The 22,733-nt window shown below is 35.0% G+C and overlaps 1 protein-coding gene across 1 annotated transcript in view; it reads right to left on the bottom strand.

The window, feature by feature from the left end:
* The window catches only part of PCLO (piccolo presynaptic cytomatrix protein), a 397,216-nt gene that overhangs the window by 56,385 nt on the left and 318,098 nt on the right, over positions 1-22,733 (bottom strand). Inside the window, 7 exon segments of the mRNA XM_032873242.1 lie at positions 2,889-3,083; positions 4,705-4,885; positions 6,744-6,815; positions 7,968-8,061; positions 15,496-15,522; positions 18,115-18,239; positions 21,362-21,412. Coding sequence (XP_032729133.1) covers positions 2,889-3,083; positions 4,705-4,885; positions 6,744-6,815; positions 7,968-8,061; positions 15,496-15,522; positions 18,115-18,239; positions 21,362-21,412 — 745 coding nt within the window.

Raw genomic sequence — 22,733 nt, 5'->3', positions numbered from 1 at the left:
CTGTGCACAGGGGATAATTACCCAGCTAATTCAGAAAACATCACTGTGCTTTAGGCCACATACATCTTTCACTTCTCCTAAATATCTGATTCGTTGGGACAAGAACATATTAAAAATGGTAGTTTTTGGAGAATAAAGAGAAAGACAATAGGAAAGTATAAGGCTTGACTTTAATTTGCAGACAAGTAGAGAATCACAAAATCAAGCATTTTAGGGCTGGAAGGGACTTAAGGGGGCACTGCTATCCTATTTTTTTTAAACACTTTATTTTATAAATGTTTTTGAATTAAATTTGAAGATAATTTTATAATCACCTTCATTTGATTCCTGTTACTGGCGGTGATACTCTTTCTTGGGGAAAATTCCGGGAGTGTTGGGGTCTAGTTAGGGATGGATACAAACTTGCTTTCCTTTCTGAACACGGCTACGGAATCAAGTTTAGATACATCTCCAAAGCTACGGAATCAAGTTTAGATACATCTCCAAAGCCAGGGCTCAGGGAATTTGTCCTCCTCTATCCAGGAACCTGAGAAGACTGTGGAGTAGATCAGATGTGGGGGCCAGAAACAGCGGGAGTATTGCCTAGAGGAGCCCAACCCCATTACTTACTCACGTGTTTATGTACGCTTGGTGCTTTCATTTGGTAATGATTTTTCCATCTAGCTAATGATGTTTCAACATAAAACTTTGTTCCACTCCCCAAATGTTCTATCATTGGAGGTCTCACTAGCAACGGAACAGTAACTAGCAATACTCTATTGCAAGGAATCAAATGAGAAAGCAAAAACTGACACACTCATTTTAAGCTACATCATATAACAATGGCTCAGAACCCAGTAGTTTATGAATGAAATAAAGATACTTTATTTATTACACAGGCACTTGGATATTCACATGCCCAACACATCTGATACACTTAACAACTATGGAAACATGAGTGGAAAATGTCTGTTTGTAGGATCAAGAGAGAACTTCCACCATGTAAAGGTGAATTAGTGCATTAACAATTTTTCCCTTACTTTCCTCTAAGAATTTCCAAAATCCACTGAAGTTTCAAAAAGTTACACTTGAAATAATATGCGACAAAAACTGATCTACATTCCAACTGGTATGCTAATTCGAATTTTGAGCAGTTTAACTTTTATCACAATGCAACATATTTATAGTCATGCTTGAACAGATTAGGTTAGTAGCATGCATTCCATTCTGCAATATGAATATTGTTAATCTATTTCCCAACAGAAGTCAAAAGATGCCCAGTGCATAGAAAAATACAAATCACTGTAGTCAATATATTATGGGACTGATTTGGGGACTTACACGGTGATGATGAAAGTCCTGAAATGCCATGCCCACAAAAGCACATTAAAAAGGGGATAAACATATTTTATCAGACAATCTCTAAAAAATTAAAAGATGAGGGCTTTAAATGTGGGGGATGTTCTTGGCTGTGTGCTTTGCATAGCGCCTTTCTGCTCACCTCCTTCTGGCTTGACTGGTCCATCAGACACCACCTTCCTGAGGGCTAGCTGGCTTTGGTCTTGGTTGCCATTGGCTGGTGAAGGCAGATTATCAGACTGAGTTCTTTGAATGGGGAGGACGCCTGCTATGCTGTGTCTGTGCTGCTTCCTGGCATGATTAGTCTGACCGCTTTTATGTGCTGCTGTGGCAGTGTGGGTGAAATGGAAACCCAGAGTATGTATCCTCAGATGGAACCAGCTTCAATGTTACTCATGCAAACAGAAGTGATCTTTTGCTCGATCCCAGGAAGTTGTGTTTTTAAAGGCCAAAATGACACCACATGCACAGCACTAGAGGGGTTAAAACTGGCTGTTTCTCAGGAAATGAAGACTTGGGGAGACAGGGCTAACATCAATCTCTCTCCATGATCTGGCTGACGCTGCTTGGAAGTGAAATGGCAGCTCCATTTGTCAGATCTCTGAGCCCGTTCCGTTTTTACATATCGACTGACTAAGTTTTTGCAAACTCAACGAAAAAACAGCAATTAAGTTGGGTGAGTGGGTACTCTTTGATCAGCATCTTGACTGTGTAAGGATTTCCAATGGTTAGAAAAGGAAATAACCTAGAAATTCTCTGATATCATATACAAAGTGTGATCCAAGAGAATGGACCCGACTGTGTTCCTGAATGAGATGACATTGCCTCATCACATATGTCTATACATCTATTAATACTGTGTACTTTTTGGAAAATATAAGACTTGATTTTCTTCACAGATGTGTTTCCCAAAAGACTAGAAAGTTTCCCGCATGGAAAGCTACAGCATTTCACATGCATAATTCATTGAGGTTTTTAAGCTGGAAATGGCTTTCCCCCTCCCGCTCGGCTCGAGAACTCGACTGTTGGTCGCATTACTCTTCTGCCCAACAATTTCTGAGTGTTTTCGGATGCGAGAATCTCATCTCTAATCAGCTTTAAATGCTTGTGTATGTGCTCTTTTTTTTTTTTCTTTTGGTGTAATGCCTGGAAAACTGGCAGTCACTTGTGCTTATAATTCCTGGATTCTCAAGGATATTTAAGTGCACACGAAAAGGACACACAACACTGCTTTGCCTGCAAACATCACAGACACAGCTACCAAATACTGTGAGCCAGGTTGGATGGATGGTGGAGACAGAGGGGAAACAGCCAGTTTTACTGCAGTCCACGTACATAAAGAAATGAAAAAAAAAAAAAAAGAAAGAAATCTAAGTAAGAAAGAGTGGATTGATGTCTTGGTACTGTTCTCACATGGACAGAGGGACAGAGGACGGAGGGAGCAGGGTCTGCCAAAACACGGAAAGCGAACAGGGAAGGACAGCAGGAGAGAGAGAGGCAACAGATGAACATGAAGCTGCCATGCTGAGGAATTTATTTGCGTCTTTTACTTGGTTGCAGGCGGAGCTGCTGCACCGCGGCTTCAGCAGCGGCTATGGCAGCCCCAGCATCTTCCAGGTGGCTCTGGGTGACGCTGGTTTTGCTCTGACTGCGCGACGGTCCGTGAGAGCGCAGGTGGCCTTCGGAGGAGGATTTCGAGCTACCGGGACTACTGTGGGATTTCTCAATGGTAGGAACCTGCATGTCTGGTTACAAGAGGGTGAGACGTGAGTTAACAGTGCTCCAGCGTTCCTCCTGTCAAGCTTGGTCTCACACAATTTGAAACTGTCTAAGATTTATGTTAATTCGGTTTCCTTTCGGGCTCATTTATGCAACTGCTCGCCACTCCGTAATGTGATTAAACATTCGGGAAACAGTTTTTGGGAGGAAAGTCAAAAGGATAATCATGGTGAGAAGAGATAAGTCTGAGAAGAGGACAGACATCTCACCAGCCTCATGGAAATGCGTATGTTAGCTTTCAGTTTCTCCAAGCCACCGCTAATTCTAGGAGGGACCAGGCAAGAGACAAGAAGCTCACATGCCCACGGAGGAGTTTTCAGTGAAAACACGGGGAATTCCTGGATGAAGGGGCCTGAGTCACCAGGACACATAAACAGTGGAGACTAGAGAATCATGTCTCAGAGGATTTCAGAGAATGTCTATAGAGATCCCACATTTACTATGGCCGTCAGAGAGAGAGGTCTTTTTGCTAATGATCTTCCAGGAAGTTAATCAGGGTAGAGTTGATCTGGCTAAGTGGAATCCATAAATGACCTATAAAGCTCATTCATAAGTCATCTGTAGCCCTCATGGTCAGTCCGTGGTTTGTCATATCAACTCAGTGGCCTACTGGACTTGGCCTCGTGGTTTTTCATCTCCGAAAACACTTGTACTTGTGACCCATTCCTTTCTAATGTACAAAGAACCACTTTTCAATTTGATGTACTTTCTGAGAAGAGGAGAGAAGGGAGCAATACTCAGGTCCGGCATAAAAATTTATACTTGACACTTAAAAATAGTTCAGTATGTCTAGGTAAGATACTACATGGTTATCTCATCTAAGCAGTCACTTGGTTGATGATGAAGGTTAAGGTTGTGTTGTAGGATCATTGGCAACGAACCTCTCGAAGGAAAAGCTCATTCACATGGGAATGCTGTGCAAACTGCCAAACCCAATGGATAACATTACCGTTTCAAAAATAATGATAGTAGTTAAAAAAAATCATAGAATTAGCTCGAGGCCAACATTTAGGAAAGGTATAATCAAATTTTGACATACCCATTGTTTCGGTGACATGGGGAAAATGATCTTGATATGGTAAGTAAAAACCACGATGCAAAATTATATATGTTCATATATTACACATATATGAGTAAGAATATACCTTTGAAAAAAATAGTGGTTTAAATGAGAAAATATATGCGTAAATGGTAATGATGAGTATGTCTAGTCAATGGACTGTTGAGGATTTTTATTTTTCTTTATGAAATACCCCCAACATATTTTATAAAATCATATTATCATTCATTTTGACAGCTAGAAATAATCTAACAGCTCATATAGCCCAACCCCCTCTGTTGTACCGGTTGAAAACCAGAGTCAGAGAGGTGAAGATCACAGAGTCATAAACCTAATTATGTGCTGATCTAAGGCTAAAGCCCATTTTTCCTGATTCCATATCCATTACTGTTTGTAGGATATTATATTACATACTTTCCAATAGAATCCAACACTGTAAAATATATTAAGTATACAAGTACTCATATTCAAGAAGTTACTGAGTGAACAAATAGAAAAAAGCTTTTTCTACTTGAAATAACTCCTACCCTTGGATGGGTCAGGGAAGATTCCATGGCTTCTGCTTTTGATGACAGATGGCTTTGGAGACTGCTGGCTGCTTTGACTGGAATGAGACTTGCCATGATCAATGCTTTCAGTCTGTTCTTTGAGAGAATACCATCTAGGAGTGTTATCGAGATGAGATGTGCTAGATAAATCAATCAATACCTGAAAAAAGGCAATAGGTCAATGAAATTGATATAATTCATTCATTACTTGTTTCTGTGATCTGAAATTTACTCAAGGATATAAGACAAAAGATATAGTATGACTTTGAGGATGACAAGGCTGTCTTCCTTATTTTTCTTTACCCATGACATTGGGAGCAAAGTCTTGTGCATATTAGATGCTTAAAAAATATTTGATTAGGGGCACCTGGGTGGTACATTCGGTTGGGCATCAGACTCTTGATTTCGGCTCAGGTCATGATCTCAGGGTTGTGAGATCAGGCCCTGCACTGGGCTCTGCTCTGCTCTGCTCTCCCGCTGCCCTCCCCACTGTGAACTCTCTCTCTCTCTAAAATAATTTTTTTTTAAATGAACTTTTGATTAAACTGAACTGTATAAAATCTTTGTTAATTAAATTATTTGGAGATGATGTAAAAAGGTAGAGTCTCAACTCAATCTTTGTGAATGAAAGTCCTCTTTTGTTAAATGAACACATTTAGTAATAAACTTGGATATATTTTTTTAAAAACTAGGATAACATTTTTAAAAATTTGCTTTTAGTTACTAGAGGGACAAAAGAAAAAAATGGATTATTTGCAATTACTGACTTATTCCTTGTATTTTAAAACATACTTTAACTCATATTTGAAATAGAGATATGACTAACAATTTATGATGAGAAAGTACTGTATCATGGTTTGACTGGCAGCATTTTTTTAATTCTTAGTAGTTCGTGAGTAATAACCCATTTCACAATTGCTGGCATTTTAGATTTGATGAGATATAAAAAAACGAGAACCAACACAATGGATATATGCTCTAGGTTCATGTCAACATTAAATTATAAGGACTACAATAAATCCGTTTTCTGAAATGGAACATTAAGTCAGATAGCATATTGCATCCTAGAACTGTCCAAAGAGTAGTACCAGGGGTCGAACCAGCAAGGGAGCCTACAAGTAAAGGTCAAATGGCCAAGTTTTGATAGGAAAGAAAAGTATGGAGTCTTGGAACCAAATAAGGTCTCATGGCACATAGACTAAACAACTATTTTCCATTGTTTCTGGGAAGGGATATCATATTGTTTGGGTGTTGTTTTATTTTTGGAGATGATTTATTTTTTAACATTAATTTATAACTTCTGCTTTAAGTAAAGATTATTAAATATAGTATATTTTTTTTGAAATATGATAGATTAAAAAAAAGGCACAGGATCTGACCACTGTGCCAGATTTCATGATTAGGTTAGATTCCATGTGAACTTACATAAAATTGGTTTGTATTGCTTTCTCCTACTTCTAGTTCTGTCTCATAAAATATTTTGAGAGATTTTTCTTGGGATGCTTAAAGGAAATAAGAATGCAGAAAGTCACATCAAGCCATTGACAGCTGCAGTGAGGAAGAACAATTAAATACCTAAAAATCTATTTTAAAAATCTTGCTCATTTTATAGTAATCTGTCTCAAATTTGGATTCACAGCATGATTGCATATCTCCTATCAAAGCAATTAATAATTCATCTGAAAATTAGTTATAAATTAATAATTCAATAAAATTTAATTTAATAAAATTAATAAATTTAATAAATCAATTTAATCAATAAATTTAATTGATAATAAAATTAATAAAATTTAATAAAATTAGTAAATTAATAAAAGTACATCAAATGGCAGAGTGAAAACCATTATTCAAATTACTACTCATCCAGTCAAAGAATAAATCAGGAAATATATGCTACCCACAAAAGGGCTTTCACCAAAATGATAATCTAATAAACTTAAGAAATATGCTTGCATCAATAAACTTTAATTGGTGGCTTATAGTGAAAGCAAATAAAGAAAAGGAAACCAGATGCTCACCTCACCAAGAAAGTCATTGGAAGAAAATCTATCATAATCCCAGACTGTCACCTCCAGGGTTTTCTTCTTGAGCTACAGTTTAAATCAAAATGTTATTAACCCCACAAATTTTCATCACACTCTATTATAGATTCATCTATTTTCACTTCCTTGAACTGTTTCCATTTGTGTAAAAAGACTTCAAACTTTATTTAAAATGTAGGTTTATATTAAATATTATGTAAAATGTCAATGATTTTAGAGTCCAACCTAGTATTTGTTCATAAGAGACCTCAAAGTTTAACTAATTCCCTCTTTTCTAAGCCCCCCTATTGATTTTTATTAGAAAGAGCAGAATCTGTAAATGCTCTTTAGATACATGGAATTTATAGGATGCAAAACTGTCTAGGTTATTTAGATAACATATTTAGATTGGAGTTTTTTTATTTTAGTAAAATGCCAAAAAATAAAGTAGCATTGTCTTATTTCTGTGGGTAAATTTAACTTATTTTAAATTCAAGAACCCAGATGACAATTTGTACCTCGCCTCAACTTCATAATCAAATTAGAAATCTTCCAGAGGACAAATCCTAAATCTCCTCGAAAATCCTTTCAGCTAGTCTTCTGTATGTCTTCGTCTGTAAAGTTTAGCCCCACAATGCCTGATTCATAAGAGGCCTTGATTTAGAGAGAACATGAATTCTTAAACTGCTGTCTGGTGCAACAACACATTCAAATACACTGAATATTTTCTTTGTATTATTTGTAAAAGTCAAAATACAGCCAGCTATTATTTTTGTAATATATACACATCAGATCATTATGTATACCATAAACTTCTACAATGTATTATGTCAATGATCTCAGTAAAACTGGAAAGAAGTGAAAGTGATTGACCAAATTTTACAAAAAATATATAGCTAGTTGGAAAACATTTTCCCCTAAAATTTGATAAATGTGTCCCAGTCTGTTGAAATATTTAAATTTTGCAATAATTGATGGAAAATGTTCCATTGGTCTTATTTCTTTATTTTTTGGCTGCTTTGTTGTAAGGCACACATTTACACTCATGGTAACTTTGCCCCGTACCTATTTCTTTTCACTTGGCTATGTTTATTATTTGTATTTTACACATTTCTTTTTGTTTGCGTGGCAAAATTGATAGATCACAATCTTGCAATAATTTTGTCATCGGTTTTCTTATACTAGCCTAAATATGTTATATAGAAAATAATCATTGCATACCTGTTCCATGGAGATACTTTTATAAATTACAGTTTGATTCCACTCAGGATTAAGACTTTTTTGAACATATTTAGTCCTCCTCTTGTACTCAGCACTGAATTAGAAGAAAAAAAAGAGTTATCTTGATTATTCACCTTAACTGATGCCTTCACAGCCAGCTGGAAGAGCATGCAGACATTTTAAGATGATATTTTGTTTTAAACATTATGCAATCATCCCATCATCTTCCTGCCTAAAACCTTTTTTTAAATTGAATACAAAATGACAATTTAAAAATATGTTGGACGCCTTTAGTTTCATTTGTCCTAAAGTAGTTTTTAAAGAAAAGCTTTTAGGTGTTCTAACTATACCATTATTTTAGAACCTTTCTCTTTCCTGAATCCAGGAGACTGTTGCGTGAACTATATGGTAACATCAATATCTTCTTCCCCATAAAATATAATTTGGTATCTCACTTTCCAATACTTTTACTTCTAATCATGTCCGCGAAGCCAAATGGTCTTTTTTTTTTTTGTCTGTATAAAATTGTAATGATTGTTTTGACTGAGGAAAGGATGAGAAATATTTGTTGCTACAGCTGAGATTCTATGAACATTTGTTACCTTGTACTTAAAGTATATTTTGACACTCTTAGTAAAGCAGGATATTTAGTTATAAAGTAATTACATTATAAATTCTGGGTTTATGTCAATAGCCTGGATAAATCATTACAAACCAGATCAAAATAGTTCCTCATTCCTTACAACCTGGGGCATGTGAATTTTTCCTTGACTTTTCCATTCCGTCTGAGCAGCAGTTAGAAGCTTATATCCCAAACTTGTTCTAGTTAAGACAAATAGAACATCTATAGCTGACATCTACCAGATCATGGGGTGGGAATTACTGTTGTTTGCTATTAGCCAACGTTACCCACACAGATGAGGCCTTTATCCAATCCTCACTGACTGCCTTTTCCCCAAATTTTCTGCATAACCTTATAGCTTAGGTCCTAGATAATACTTCAGCTCCTGTGGGCAGCAGAGTCCTGAAAACCAACCTAGTCATCTGTAGTCCTTTCACGTGCTTTGATTTTACAAATTGTTTTTTCTAAAGGGACCGGATCCTGACCCTTGATTTGTTGTTCCTAACAAGGTGCCGACTAACTCTTGCTAGACCCTGGTCTCAAGCACAGCCACATCCTGGAATGCCTCCTTCTATTGCTTCCCAGGCACTAATTTACCCTATCCATTCTAGACAGAGCAACTGACAATCAAGCTCTAGTTCCCACCCACTTTTATCATGTCTCTCTTCTCTCTTTAGCTTTATTCTCTTTCTTATCAGCCACACGCCAGGGCAGGAATTCCCAACATGGACTACATATTGGCATCACCCAGGAATCTGAGTTCCGAGGCTGCCAAGTTGAGTCCAGCACTGCACCCACATTTCCCTGCCCTGCACCTCCAAGGAGATCCTGATTTCATACGTCTGCGATGAGGCTTGAGTAGTAGAATTTTTAAAAATATCCCAGGTAAATCTAATGTGCAGATTGAGAACCAATGAACTTAAAACAGTTTCCAAGACCTCCTGTGTCAGCCATTGTGAAGTGAATTCAATTTAAGAAACAAAGCATCATTCTAGTCACTTCTAACTAACTCATTTGTATGAAAATGAGAACAGGATTTGACTATTTCTTCATTCAAGACAAATTGCAAACAATTTTAGGGAAATGCATATGCAAGGATTTAAAGAAATGGGAGTTCTCAGACTGTAGACAGTATAAATTTGTACACAGTTTTTAGATGAATTTTAGATGAAACTGGTGAAATTTATGGACCCAAATACCTAGAAAATTCTACTTTGACTTCTTCCACTTCCACTTTACAGAAGTTTTCCCACCTGTGCACAAGGAATGTTTTTAAGAACATTCATCATAACATTGTTTCTAATAGCATATTAATAAGATAATATGTATTATGATATATTCTTTCAATGAAATAGTAAGCATCAGTTAAAGTGAATAAATATATACCTTCATAAATTAAGATGGGTAAATCTTGAAAAAAAGTTGAGCAAAAAATGTGCAGAAGGATAACTATCGTGAGTTATCATGATTTAAAATCAAAATCATGGGAAATAATACAGTAAACTATGAATACATGTATATAAAGTAAATGCATATAAACATCATAAGAGTTTGGCAATTATAGGTAATAAATTCTATTTAGTGGTTATCTCAAGTGGAAAGGGGAATGGTTTCAGAAGGGCTCAGAGTACCTTTAAAATATTTTTAATAAGAAAATGAAGACTATATAGCAAAATACTGAAATTGGATGGAACTAAATGGCAAGAACACAGGTATTTGTTATTTTCTATAATTTTCATTGATTTTGAAATATTATACAATATAAATTCAAAATAACTTTGGTAAGCTCTGTTCCTTTATATCTTATGTTTTTGATTTTTTTTTTTTTTAATAATGACATGGGAAGAATGGATGTGACCACTTTTAAGATAATAGCAAGCCTTGGTTACTATTTTAGAATTCATGGCTATTTCTCTAGGTAGGCATACCTGGAAGAAAAACACCTGACAATAGAAGTTTTAAGGTTTCTATTTGTTTTGGGCTTTGTTTCTAAGGTAATGAGATCATGGGGAAACATATGGATAAGGTTCATAATACCGGGGAATAGTAGTAAATTATTTTTTTCCAATGCTGAAAAATTAAATGCTTAATTTTTCAAAAAGATAGGAATTAATGTCAAATGCAAACTCAAGTATTTTCACCAAAATCCTAGATATGTCAGTATTTGTGAAAATAGTCTGTATTATTTAAATGTCTTCCAAAGAATTTATTATTCATCATCTTTTCTGAATCTATGAATAATTGTTATTATAATTTTTCACTTGCATATTTTAGTCATTTTTTCATTTACACATTTAACAAAAGTTCTTAATTCATATATGAAAAGCAATTTATAAAGTAAGCACATTAAAATAAAAACAGCTAACATTCATTAAAAGCTTAGTTTTTCCCAGGCAGAGTTCTAAATGCTTCTTACATGTTAACTCATTTAATCCTCATGGAAATTTTATGGGACAGGATTTAAAAAATGAAACTCAGTGATTTAAGGTATGTTGGAAAGCTTGCACAGTTATTAACTGGTAGGGCCATGATTCAAGCATAGGGCAACACTGATTGGGTGCTCTTAAACGTATGCTATATGAACTCAATTGATTAGGCTCACAAAATGTGAATAATCCATCAATTTCTTAATTTCAGGCTTAATAGCTGAAGTACCTAGTTTGTCTTCTTTACTATATAACCTAATGTTCTTCACTTCAGTTTAAATATATATACTTCCTATATATGTAGTATAAATTATATACAATATGTGTGTGTGTATATATACACATATCATAAAAATTAGGCCAGTGTTAGCGTTGTTCAGGCAAATTCTGAATAGTATATCCTAAGAGAGTGTTGTGAAATGAAGTATAAATGAAGTATAATTACTTCATTTAGTTTAAGTATAATATTTATATATTTTTAATAATTTATATATATAAATTAATATTTATATAACATTAAGTATAATAAAATTAAGTATAATATTTATAGTAATTATAAATATTTATTCTTGCCCAGATCCACTCAGAAACAACCACAATTGGGGGGAATTTTATGCTATTAGTGAGTTTAATTCTTCAATTCTCTTTGGACTCAAGGTGTCTATTGCCTTTAGAATTAATGCAGGAACACACAATTTGCCCCCACTATATCTGGTGGTGCTGTGTCAATGATAACGCAATCCTTTACAGGGTTTTTTTTTTTGGTCTTGAATGTTATGACTCAGAGGTGGTCACACTAAGCCAGTCCTTTTAACCTTTGTTTTAGAACTGCCACGAACTGACCATCTTGAGCATTGATCTCAATGGGCTGTGTCTCAATGGGCTGTGTTTCCACTTTACACAATTGAAAACTGCTGGCACTTCTCATAGCCACATCAAAATCTGGACTGACAAGTTGAAGGTGACCAGGTAAGCAGTGGGATTCTTAAATGTGAGCCTGAATTAGGTTGAGAAAAAAGTAGAGCCCATTTTCCTCTCCCTTCTTTGTCTGGAAAACACATTATATTCCCTCATTGGAAGATTGAAATAATGATATTATATTAGGACAATTAGGCTATATCTAATAATCAAAGAAGTTTTTTAATAAGGGAAAATAAAAAGTCAATCAAGATTAAAAAACTGAAGTTTTTTAATAAGGGAAAATAAAAAGTCAATCAAGATGGGTCATGGTGCTAATAAAAAAATTAACCTTCATCTTCTTGAAGTTTTGACTAACTTCTTTTCTCTTTCATTTTTTAAATTATTTACTAGTTACCTCCTCAGGAGTAGACATGCTTTTACGACAGGCAGAAAAAGATACATGAAATTCAATTATTCTCCCGTATACTAGCAGAAAAGGAATTCTCTGAGTTTCTCTTTCTAATTTCAAAAAAAGTAAGAAAGATGAATGGAATATGATGGCTTCTTTGTATTTCTCTTTCATAGAATTATCTGAAATACTGAAGGTTTTCACTTCTTTTGTTTTACTTGGTTTTCCTTTATCGGAAATTACACGCACACACACACGCACAATTTATTTTTAATTACTCCTCTAAGGATTTTCCTTTAATTTAGAAAGAAGCTCCAATCATATCCCGTTTTATGAGCCGTACTGTTCAGGGCAGCGTGTTTTTGGCACAACACTTGACTGTGCTCCCTGAAGTCAGAGCCTATGTGGCCATTTGTCAGTTTTATCTACCCTCAGCACTTCGCACAGTGTCTAGAACATTCTGTACTAAAGAAATGTTTATTGGAAGAATCCTTAAAATATACTTCTATTTTTTCCCTTAAAATCAATTGAAATGAAAAAGGCTTTGGCCTTTGAATTGTAAATGCATGCAAACACCTGTCCCTGCTTTATAGAGGTCCTGGAGGAAATAGTCTGATATGTTAACAAGGACGTTTAGAGAAAGTCCGGTCTGGAACTGAACTTCCAGCTATCATGGTAATGAAAATCAGCTTCAATCAGAGCAAAATCTCACTCATGGCAAAAGGCCTGTACTTTGTCAAACAGTATAATGAGAGAAAACGAGAATGAGATCCTTCAGATTTGCTCTTTTCCACTTCTTAGTTAGCCAGGGACAAGGACTGAGTTCATGCACTCTGGAGGCTCTTTCCTTGTTTCCCCTCCTCTCGGGGCTGACAACTGGGTTTTCAGAGCTTCTGAGTATAGTGCTCTGAGGATGGGAAGAGGGAATGAGAGGAGATGAGAAAATTGGACCAGTGAAATTCTTATTAGCGAACAGGAATTTATTTATTTTTTTTATTTTAAGAATGACAAATGTATTATATTTTATGATTGAAGAAAACAAAGTTGTTTGGTTTCCTAACAGTATTGTTAAATAATTTTGTATAATTCTATAGCCCAACCATTCCACATCATTTTTTTGTGGGAATAACTGATCACGGGCGACTTGATGTAGCCGATCATAAAATAAGAATAATCCATCAACTTTCTTACTTGCAAGTTTCTTAAACTGAAGTATCTAGGTAGCCTTTCCTATAATCTACCCTACAATTTAAAGGTCTTCACCTCAATTTAAATATATATATGTGTGTGTGTGTGCGCGCGCGCGTGTGTGTGTATACATATATACACATATGTATATTTCCTGAATATAAATTATATCCATTTGTATATATACACATATCACAACAATTTTAGGCCAGTTTCAGAGTTGCTTCCGGAAATACTAGGGGTATAACCTAAGATAATTTAGGGGTATACCCTAAGTTATTATGTAACTGTACATAACACCGAGGATACTATCGAGTGCCATTTATTGAGAACCTATTACGTGTCAGACATTATGCTTATTACTTCTGGTTTATTACTCCGTCTATTTTATAAAAAACCTAAGGGAGTGTTATTATTAATCTTATTTAGCAGAAGAGGAGATCATTTTAGAGAAATCTCACAACTTCCAAGAGGCAGGGCTGAAATTCAAACCCAAGTTCTTTAGGACTTTATTCAGTGGCCTCCTGAGCCAAAATTTCAGTGTCAGTACCTTGTTATTATTAGTTCTTCTTGCACTGACAGTTCTCAAAGAGATGATGGAAGTGACTTCTAGATGAAACACACGGTGAGAAAGTGCCTTCTAGATCTTTGAAATTGTAACCAGAACATCCCGGACTGTTTGAACCATTATCTACATTTACAAAACATGCTCTTTTCTAAATTAAAGACGGACAATCATTGTCATTCTGACAATTTCCCCCCAGTTTGTCTAGATAAAGGATAGGAAGGTTCTGAATAAAGTGACTGATAATGTCTGTCCTAAAATGACACTATCTTTTTCAACCAAACTAATTTTGCACATCAGTCTGAGACCTATCTGGATGAGTGATGTGGGTGGGTGGTGTCCTGAGATGAGGGAACTAGTCATAATAAGCAATCTATCACAGGATCCAATTTACCATGATTCTGTGTGCAAGGAAACATGAAGTTTCTGGCCACTAGAAAGAGTGTGGTGACTAATCCTATTCTTTACAATATTTAAATATCTATACCTTTCAAAATCAGAAACAACCTCTTTTGGGCACCAGCTCATCAGGATTAGTAAAGATGTCAGATTTTAATGTTGCAGACGAAACCAAATCCTGTACCATTAATATTCTGGGTGGGATTAAAACTCTCATCAGCCCATTGCTACAGATGGTGCTAGATTCACCTCCCCAACTAAATAATACATTTAATATATAATGTAATGAGATGTGCAGAAGAATGTGTTTAGTTATCTATCTGAAAGCTACCCTTAGCTGACCATGTAATGATGTACCACATTATGAGCTCTATTAGAAGACAGTTTCCTACTACTGGCCAAGAGAGGAGGAAGCTCTCACATTGTTGCCAATGTGGGAGACCAGGCCAATAATGGCGTCCTACTGCATGGAGCTGTCTTTGCGGTGCAGAAAGTATAAAGGCATGGAAATGTTTCAATATGAGGTCTAAGTAAGAGAAAAAGACTAGAGAACTATGGTATTTAGGATGACATTCATGCCCAGTACTGGACATCCGGAAGGTCAGTTAGTTTCTTTTGAAAAATGACTCAAGATTTTACTTTTATTTGTAATAGAAGACCCAGAAGAACTTAAGCCATGGTTATCACATGAGAAGTGAAAAGAATCTTAGTAGACAAATTATATAGGAAAAACCAGTTACACCTAATTTCAGGGTGGTATTTCCTTATTCATATTTTTTTTTTCTGTTTTTAATATTTTCTACCTTTCAGTATTCTATGCCACACATCTGCCAAACCTGTTCAGTAATGTAATCCGAACAATTTGCTGGTGGCCCAATTCAATAGATACCAACATGTAAAAAGATGCAAATTACAGCCCAAGCCAAATGGCAGGTGAATATACACAAATAGGCAAAAAAAAATAAAAATAAAAATAGACATTACAGCATAGCTTGATACTGAAAGAGAACCAACTCTACCTTGCATTCTGGACAACCATGACTTGACTGCATTGATTCCGAGAGTGAGAGTGAAGGATACAACAGGCAAGTTGGAAAGACAGGAAGAAAAAAAGTTAGGAACAGAAATAAGGAAGAAAATACGAGAATAATAACTGGAGGAGCTACACCTTAACATAGAAACAACATGGGGCAGAAAAGAGTCTTGGAGCTACGGTGAAAATAACAGCTCTAAGCCAAATAATGGCCAAATGCCTTGGCCACTATAATCTGTAGGAGTAATTTAAGGAAAGGTTTTCAGACTGAATAAAGGTAGCTGATTAGCTTCCTGTGGGGCAAATCCCACCCAGCAGGCATGTTTTGTCTGACAAAATATGGGGGATGGCTTTAGGTGGGAAAAATCACTCTTTATTTCACTCTAGTTCCCTCCTTCCCTGTTACTCATTCCAGAATAACTGACATATTCCTGTTATCTGCCTGCCCTTTCAGGTTATTCAAGGATGCAATAGTCTAATTGAAAAAAATAGTCTAAGTAAATCTGTAATAAATAAAAGATAGGGACTCTCATAGAGTATATAAAAGGTGATATTCTCCAGGATATTATTAGAGAAGACAGAAAGTAAAAGACACTGCTTTATTTTCATTCATTCATTAGCAGATGCTAATTAGGGATATACCTTGGCAGTGATTTCTTCTTGTCCCATAATAATGTCATTAAATAACAGGGAAAATCTAATGACCCAATCAAAAGCAGAATGAAGTTATCAGTTTGTTGTCGTTATACTCAAATTTAAAAAAGATAGCCAAATTGCAGTTGTAACTACTAAAGATTTAAATGAACATAAAATGAAAACTCCCCTTTCCTGGGCTCTATTGGTGACCCCTATATATTAAATTTAATGAATTAAAACTAGAATCACAAAACCAGCAATTCTAAATTTCTACATAAAAATCATTAGGATGAAATTAAAGGCTGTATCCTTAATTTGATATAACATCTGGAAATTTTCAAATTATTTTCTGAGTATATTTGATATCCCAACAGACAAAACTATTGGCTCTGCTTCCTTGGCTCTGTCAATATTGACAAGAAAAATTAATCTCAAAAGAAATGGTGATCTATTGGTGGTGATGTAATTAGTCAACAAACAGCAGATTCAAAGGTAACAAATAACTCAGTTTTGACCCTGTTCAAACAAACCAGCTATAGTCCAAGAACATGCTTTGTATGATTTCAGTGCTTTTACATTTTTTGAGGTTTGTTTTATGGCCCACAATATAGTTTCTCTTGGTGAATGTTTTTGGTGCGCTTGAAAAGCATACATTATTCTGCTATTAATGAGAAAATGTTCTATAAATATTAATTAGGTCTTCAAACCAAATAGGAAATTATTATGAGGCATCTGGGGAAACTAAGGAGTTATTTAAACATTTAAAAATTAAAATGATTGTATGTGGTATTTGTTTTAAATGAGTTATCTTTTAGAAATACATAGTAAAATATTTGCAGAAAAAAGTTATGAGTTGAGATCATTTTTTTAAATTTAGATTCAACTAGCCAACATATAGTGTATCATTAGTTTTTGATCTTTTTAAAATAATCTCTATAGAGGGAGTATTTGAGGGTAAAAATGAGACATGATTGGCTAGGAAGTAACAGCTGTTGAAGCTGAGTAATGAGTATGTGGTGGGTCACAACATTATTCTTTCTATTCACATGCAACAATTCAAAATTTCCAAGTAAAAAGTAATATTTAAATGTCAATCCTCAAGTTAAATGAAAAATGAATAAAAATAAAACCAGAGCCTTCAAATTACCAGTCCCAAATTCTTTTTATTATACTCCCAATTGTTGATTATTTATGGTTCCATCATGCTAATTTGGCTACGATAAATTGTTCAGCTAAGATATAATGATCTGTTGGGTCCAAATCACTGTTTTGAAGCCATCCTTGAGTACTGATTTATATACCAGAATATAGCAATTTGCATTTATCATGTGAAAATTAAACATCTCCAATGAGCACTTGCTTTATATGAACAGTTTGTATATCACATGAGATTCAGAGATATTTTTCATCGATTTACCAAATATTTGCCATACTTTGTAAACATTTTTAAATATTCCACATTTCAAATATTACTCTTATTTTATAATTTTTAAAACAATGATTTAAAAATACACATATAAATAAGGAGACATCAATAAGTCAATTAATGAACATGTAATGGGCTAGATAATGATATCCTATAAGATAAAACAGTAATTTATGAATTGCTGAACAGTAGTTTTGCAAATGAATTTGGGCAGGTAAAGCTAAATTCTCTAAATCCACCACAAATAATACCTTAAATGATTTCAGAGTCCATCTGATTGGTTATAGTGGTTTCTAGATTCAAAAGACAGACATGTGTCATCAAGACAGGATTTAGTATGATCAAGGCTCTCCTGGAACACTTCAGGGCTTAACTGCAAATTTTTATTTCCACCTTATCTAATAATTGGAAATAAATGAATATGACATGTGAATAAAACTGAGGGAAAGATATTAAACTCTTTAAAACTGGAGACTAGAAACACTAACACTGGTTTTTAATCCATGCAATGCGATCCTTAGAAGACACTGTGTCTTTACTCACCCTCTCCCAGGAAGAAGGTACACTTTCACGAAGGGGTCTGAGTAACCGTTGTTGTCTCGAGGGACAAGGTTTCTTGCTTGGAGAATATGGATTATGAGATTTCCAAGATCATAGTTGATTTGAAGCTTAAAGGGATATCAAAATATTCCATGAATATTTTTTTGTTTTAAGAAATCTAGAATATGTTATTATTCAATAAGTTATCAGTACTTTTTTTTAGTCTCATAAAGAGCCTCAACCTTCGTTTCCATTTTACTTGAAACTGAACAGACTAGTGTATGTCTAATTTAATTGAGAGCTCCCAGGCACATGCTAATTACTAGTAAATGTGAGGTTCATTCTTTCCATGGTTAAAGTTCCGGCCTGTCTAAAATTCATTTAGAAGAAAAATCATGCAGTGAATGGCTAGTTACATTTGTAAACTAAATTTATACTCTTAGAAAAAGGGTAAATGTTGTTAGCATTCATGAATACAATTACCGGGATTTTGAAAATAAATCAATTGATGAATTTGTTAGAAAATGTCTCTTGCATTTTACCAAATAATGAGCAGTAAGTGGAATCATTATTTAAAAATAGAGTTGTTAGTCTGAAATGTAAGAATATTTAAGAACTTGTGGATTTTATTTCTTTGTATATTACGTTATATTACCAATAATTTTTTCTGTGCCTGCTTTTCTAATAGAGCAGAGTTTAAGACAATAAGATCTTGTTCTTTAATTTTAGATGCTTAAAAGGGAAGAAGAGGCCTTGCCTCCTAGATGTTTAATGGTGTTACACAACTATTACTGAATAGGAAAAGATTAACAATTCAAGGAAATATTTGCAAAGCCTGCATAATTCAAGATAATGAAGTTAACTAATTTTTCTCCAAAATTTAAATAATCTTATGGCATCATTTTGAATAAGCCTTAATTTTACCTAATGCTGCTTTTGTTTATCAAATAACAGAAAGGAATGGATCTATATTTCAGAAGAAAAAAATCCATTAATAAAAATACTAATCTATTTTTTATAACCATAGGAAACAGGTATGTTGCGCTCATGTTGAGAATGGGTTTATGTAGAAAAGCCAAACTTTATTTAAAATCTGATACTTAAAATAATTCCTAATTTTACCACAACTTTTTTCTGGTTACATTTTTCTGGCAGAAAAGGAATCTTCTGTTGTTTTTCTCAACACAGAAAAGATCCCTTCGATGATCATGAAAGTAAGGGGACATAGAAAACAAAGTGCCACGAAGGAAGACATTTTAAAAATGGGAATTTTTGAACTGCAGTAACTGTGTCCTCTAATGGGGTATCAAAAAATGGAATTATTCTGCAATTAATTTCCCTGAGATTTAGAACAGCTTCCAATTGTTAAGGAGATATTCTTCCCCATGTAGTCTTGGCCAGCCTTAATGTTCACTTTCATCTGGTGAGGCACCAAAGCCATTTCTTATTTAAATGAAAACTTGCAGGCTACCTAAGAAAGTGCTTTCCAGCACTGATCCTGCAGTGCCTTAGAAAATACTCAGCGTTGCTCAGTGTTACTTCTGAGACAGAATGAAACCGCCCCGGTCACCTTCCACCCTGAGCTACCCCAGAGCTGGCAGATTCATTTATTTGAGTGTCCACATAAGGATGCATTTGCAAAAAGGTTTTGCTACAAGCAAATAAATAAATAAGCTAGAATTCGAATTCATGAGAAAATACTAAAATATAAAAGAAAATGGCCTAAGAGTTAAGAAAGATTATTAGAGTATATTTCTGCTATAGAATTAAATATTACTGCTCAAGGGAAAGGAAAATGAAAGATGAAAAAAACAACCCCAAGCCAAAAAGAAACAAAGAAAGTTAAAAAAAAAAATGAGAGAGAAAAAAAAAAATCTAGGGATCAGCAAATCAGGAAATTTAGCATTTTCTTGGCTGCTGGTGAAACCAAGAAAGATTGGGTCTGGGTTTATTGAAAGGGGGAAGAGGCAGCAAGGCTGTAAGGTGTGCAACATGGAAGGTTCCAGGTCTAGGCTGCTGGATCCTCCTGGGCGAGGTGCCCGCATTCTGTGCTTCTGCCCTTTCCACACTCATACTCCACTTCTGTTGATTAAAGCTTCCTTTCCATTCGTGTCCTCTCCTTTATAATATTTCCTGGACGCCACTGCTGTATGAAATCTTAATATAGATTCCCTTCAATTAGTCTCTCCTTTATTCCACAATATTTACTAGCGTCAGTCACCCTAGTGTCGTGGCTAACACCCCTCAGCTTGTGTTCAAGGTTCTTTTTCATTGAGTTTCAACTTAATCTGCACAGGGACATTTCAGGGCCTCAAAGCCGATCCCTGCCTTTTGTTACTCTCCGGCAACGGGAGCTTTCCTTGAAGCATTTCTTCTTCCAGGAACACAGTCCCCCTTTCTCGGGGCTTATCCTCAAAGTAGTTCAAGTCTGTTGTCCTTTGTGAAATCATTCAAGAAAACTTCCTCTAGACTGTGTAGGAGACACAGCTCTAAGACTTATTGTTCTTCCCCCCTTATCTGAAAGTTGCTATCTCCAAATTGATATTATTTTGCATTGTGTTACTTATTCCTACATGATTTTTCTTATCTATCCTGAATTACGTTTTGGTATCACCTAAAGCATAGTTTTTTAAAACATTTCTGACTACGATCCATGGTGAGAAATTGTTATGATACAGTACACACACAGAAACACACATTGATAGATGTAAAAAAGAGTGATTTCTACTATTTTTCTTCTATTTTCCTGATCAAAACCCCCAAGTGGATTTTATGAATTACAAACTGGTTATGATCCCTGATATGAAAAACTCTAATCTAGAAGAAATATTCAGCGATTATATAACAATTGTTGGTAGGAGGAAAAAAAGAGGATAGCGCTGGACTCATGCAACTCAAAGAGGAATCTTCACATTTCCAGAAGAATCTGTCATGTTTGAAACACATTCAACAAGTATAAACTGAGACATAAAACATACTGATACTGTTAAGGCAACAGATACATATCAAATTATACAATTACATACCTATAATTACATTATAATTATAAACTATATATTTTTACTAAAATGTTATCCTATAAAATAGCATTTTTCCTTCATAGGTCTGTATTCAGGTGTGTATGTGTGATATATCATACATCTAAAACAGGAAAGGTCCTAACAGTGTTTACAATTTCAGCAGACCAGGGTAGGCAGAAAAAACAACCAATGAAGATGGCACAATGATGATTTTTAAAAAACTTCCTTACCTGAATTTCCCCCGTAATTGGATGAGAGACAACCTTCGTTGCATCAGTGGGCTGCAATGTTAAAAACATGTATTTTATTAATGGATACACCTTTCACAAAATTTACCATTTCAACTTCCTTCTGGAATTAATTTCTATTTGGTCAGAGCACCCCGCCTGCAAAATGCATTTCACCCATTTGGCTGCTTAGATCATGGGGTCTACTTCTCCTTCTCAATATGTATTTAATATTACAGATACAGAAATCTCTTTTTTTACTTTGCTCAGTATGTTTGAAGTTATAACTTTATACCTGTGGGGCTGCATTTTCAATTACTTAATGAAATGAGTACTTTGGTTTAAAGTACTCAGTTTAAGCATTTACAGGGTTTAAAGATCTATAGAGAAAAGAAAAAGACACTGTTTTTAGGGGCCCTGGGTGGCTCAGTCATTAAGCGTCTGCCTTCAGCTCAGGTCATGATCCCGGGGTCCTGGGATCAAGCCCTGCATGAGGCTCCCAGTTCAGCAGGGAGTCTGCTTCTCCTCCCCCACGATTCCCCCTGCTTGTGTTACCTCTCTCTGTCAAATAAATATATAAAATCTTAAAAAAAAAAAAGGACCTTGTTTTTAGATGATGAGTGCCTGGGAACACAGAGGGTAGAGAAGTCCATCCCTGTGCTCCTTCAGTGGGTGCTCAACCCCTGCCCGCTCCCTTCTAGAGTGAAGCATCCAGACAATGGCTTCTCTGTATTTCACATTACTTAATTAAAGTTCTATCCTCTTCTATATAAGTTCTCACTTCCTTAGTAAGTTCCTTATGTCAGTAAAGCTTTAAGAACAGTTAGGAATGTGATCTGGTAAGCTGGTTCCTAACGCTGAAGAAAATGACTGATGGCTGACTGCTCACTTGTTACATTTCAATGCAGTGTTTGTACAAATGGAGAGCCGATGTCCCTGACTCAGAAACAAACAGCTTCAGGTGGTAAAATAAAAATTTTGAAGATAAAAATTCATGCTGAATTAGTTTAAGCAAAATAATCATTTAAAATAGTCATATACATAGCTTATATAATTTAAACATGTACTTAAATAATTTTGATTCATGTTTTACTTAAGTCGAGTGAGAAGAAATCACTTGAGTATTAACAGATTAATAATTACTTAGGAATAATTGTTTAGAATGTTTACTAGATGGTATTCTAAGTATCCAAATGTATAATTATGCTAACTATATTCAAATATTTTAGTTTTAATGCATTCCATTTCAATGTTTTGTAATTTAATACCTAGTCTCATACCTTAATGAACACAAAGGAGTTAAAGTCACAATTCTATAAATTATCTGAAGAACTTATGATATATGTGGATATATTATCTGACTGAGGGATATGCC

Source organism: Lontra canadensis, unplaced genomic scaffold (assembly GCF_010015895.1).
Source record: "Lontra canadensis isolate GAN:19392208 unplaced genomic scaffold, GSC_riverotter_1.0 scaffold48, whole genome shotgun sequence".
Classification (NCBI taxonomy): Eukaryota; Metazoa; Chordata; class Mammalia; order Carnivora; family Mustelidae; genus Lontra; species Lontra canadensis.
Note: the sequence above shows the minus strand (reverse complement) of the source record. Positions and strands in the feature narration are given on the sequence as shown.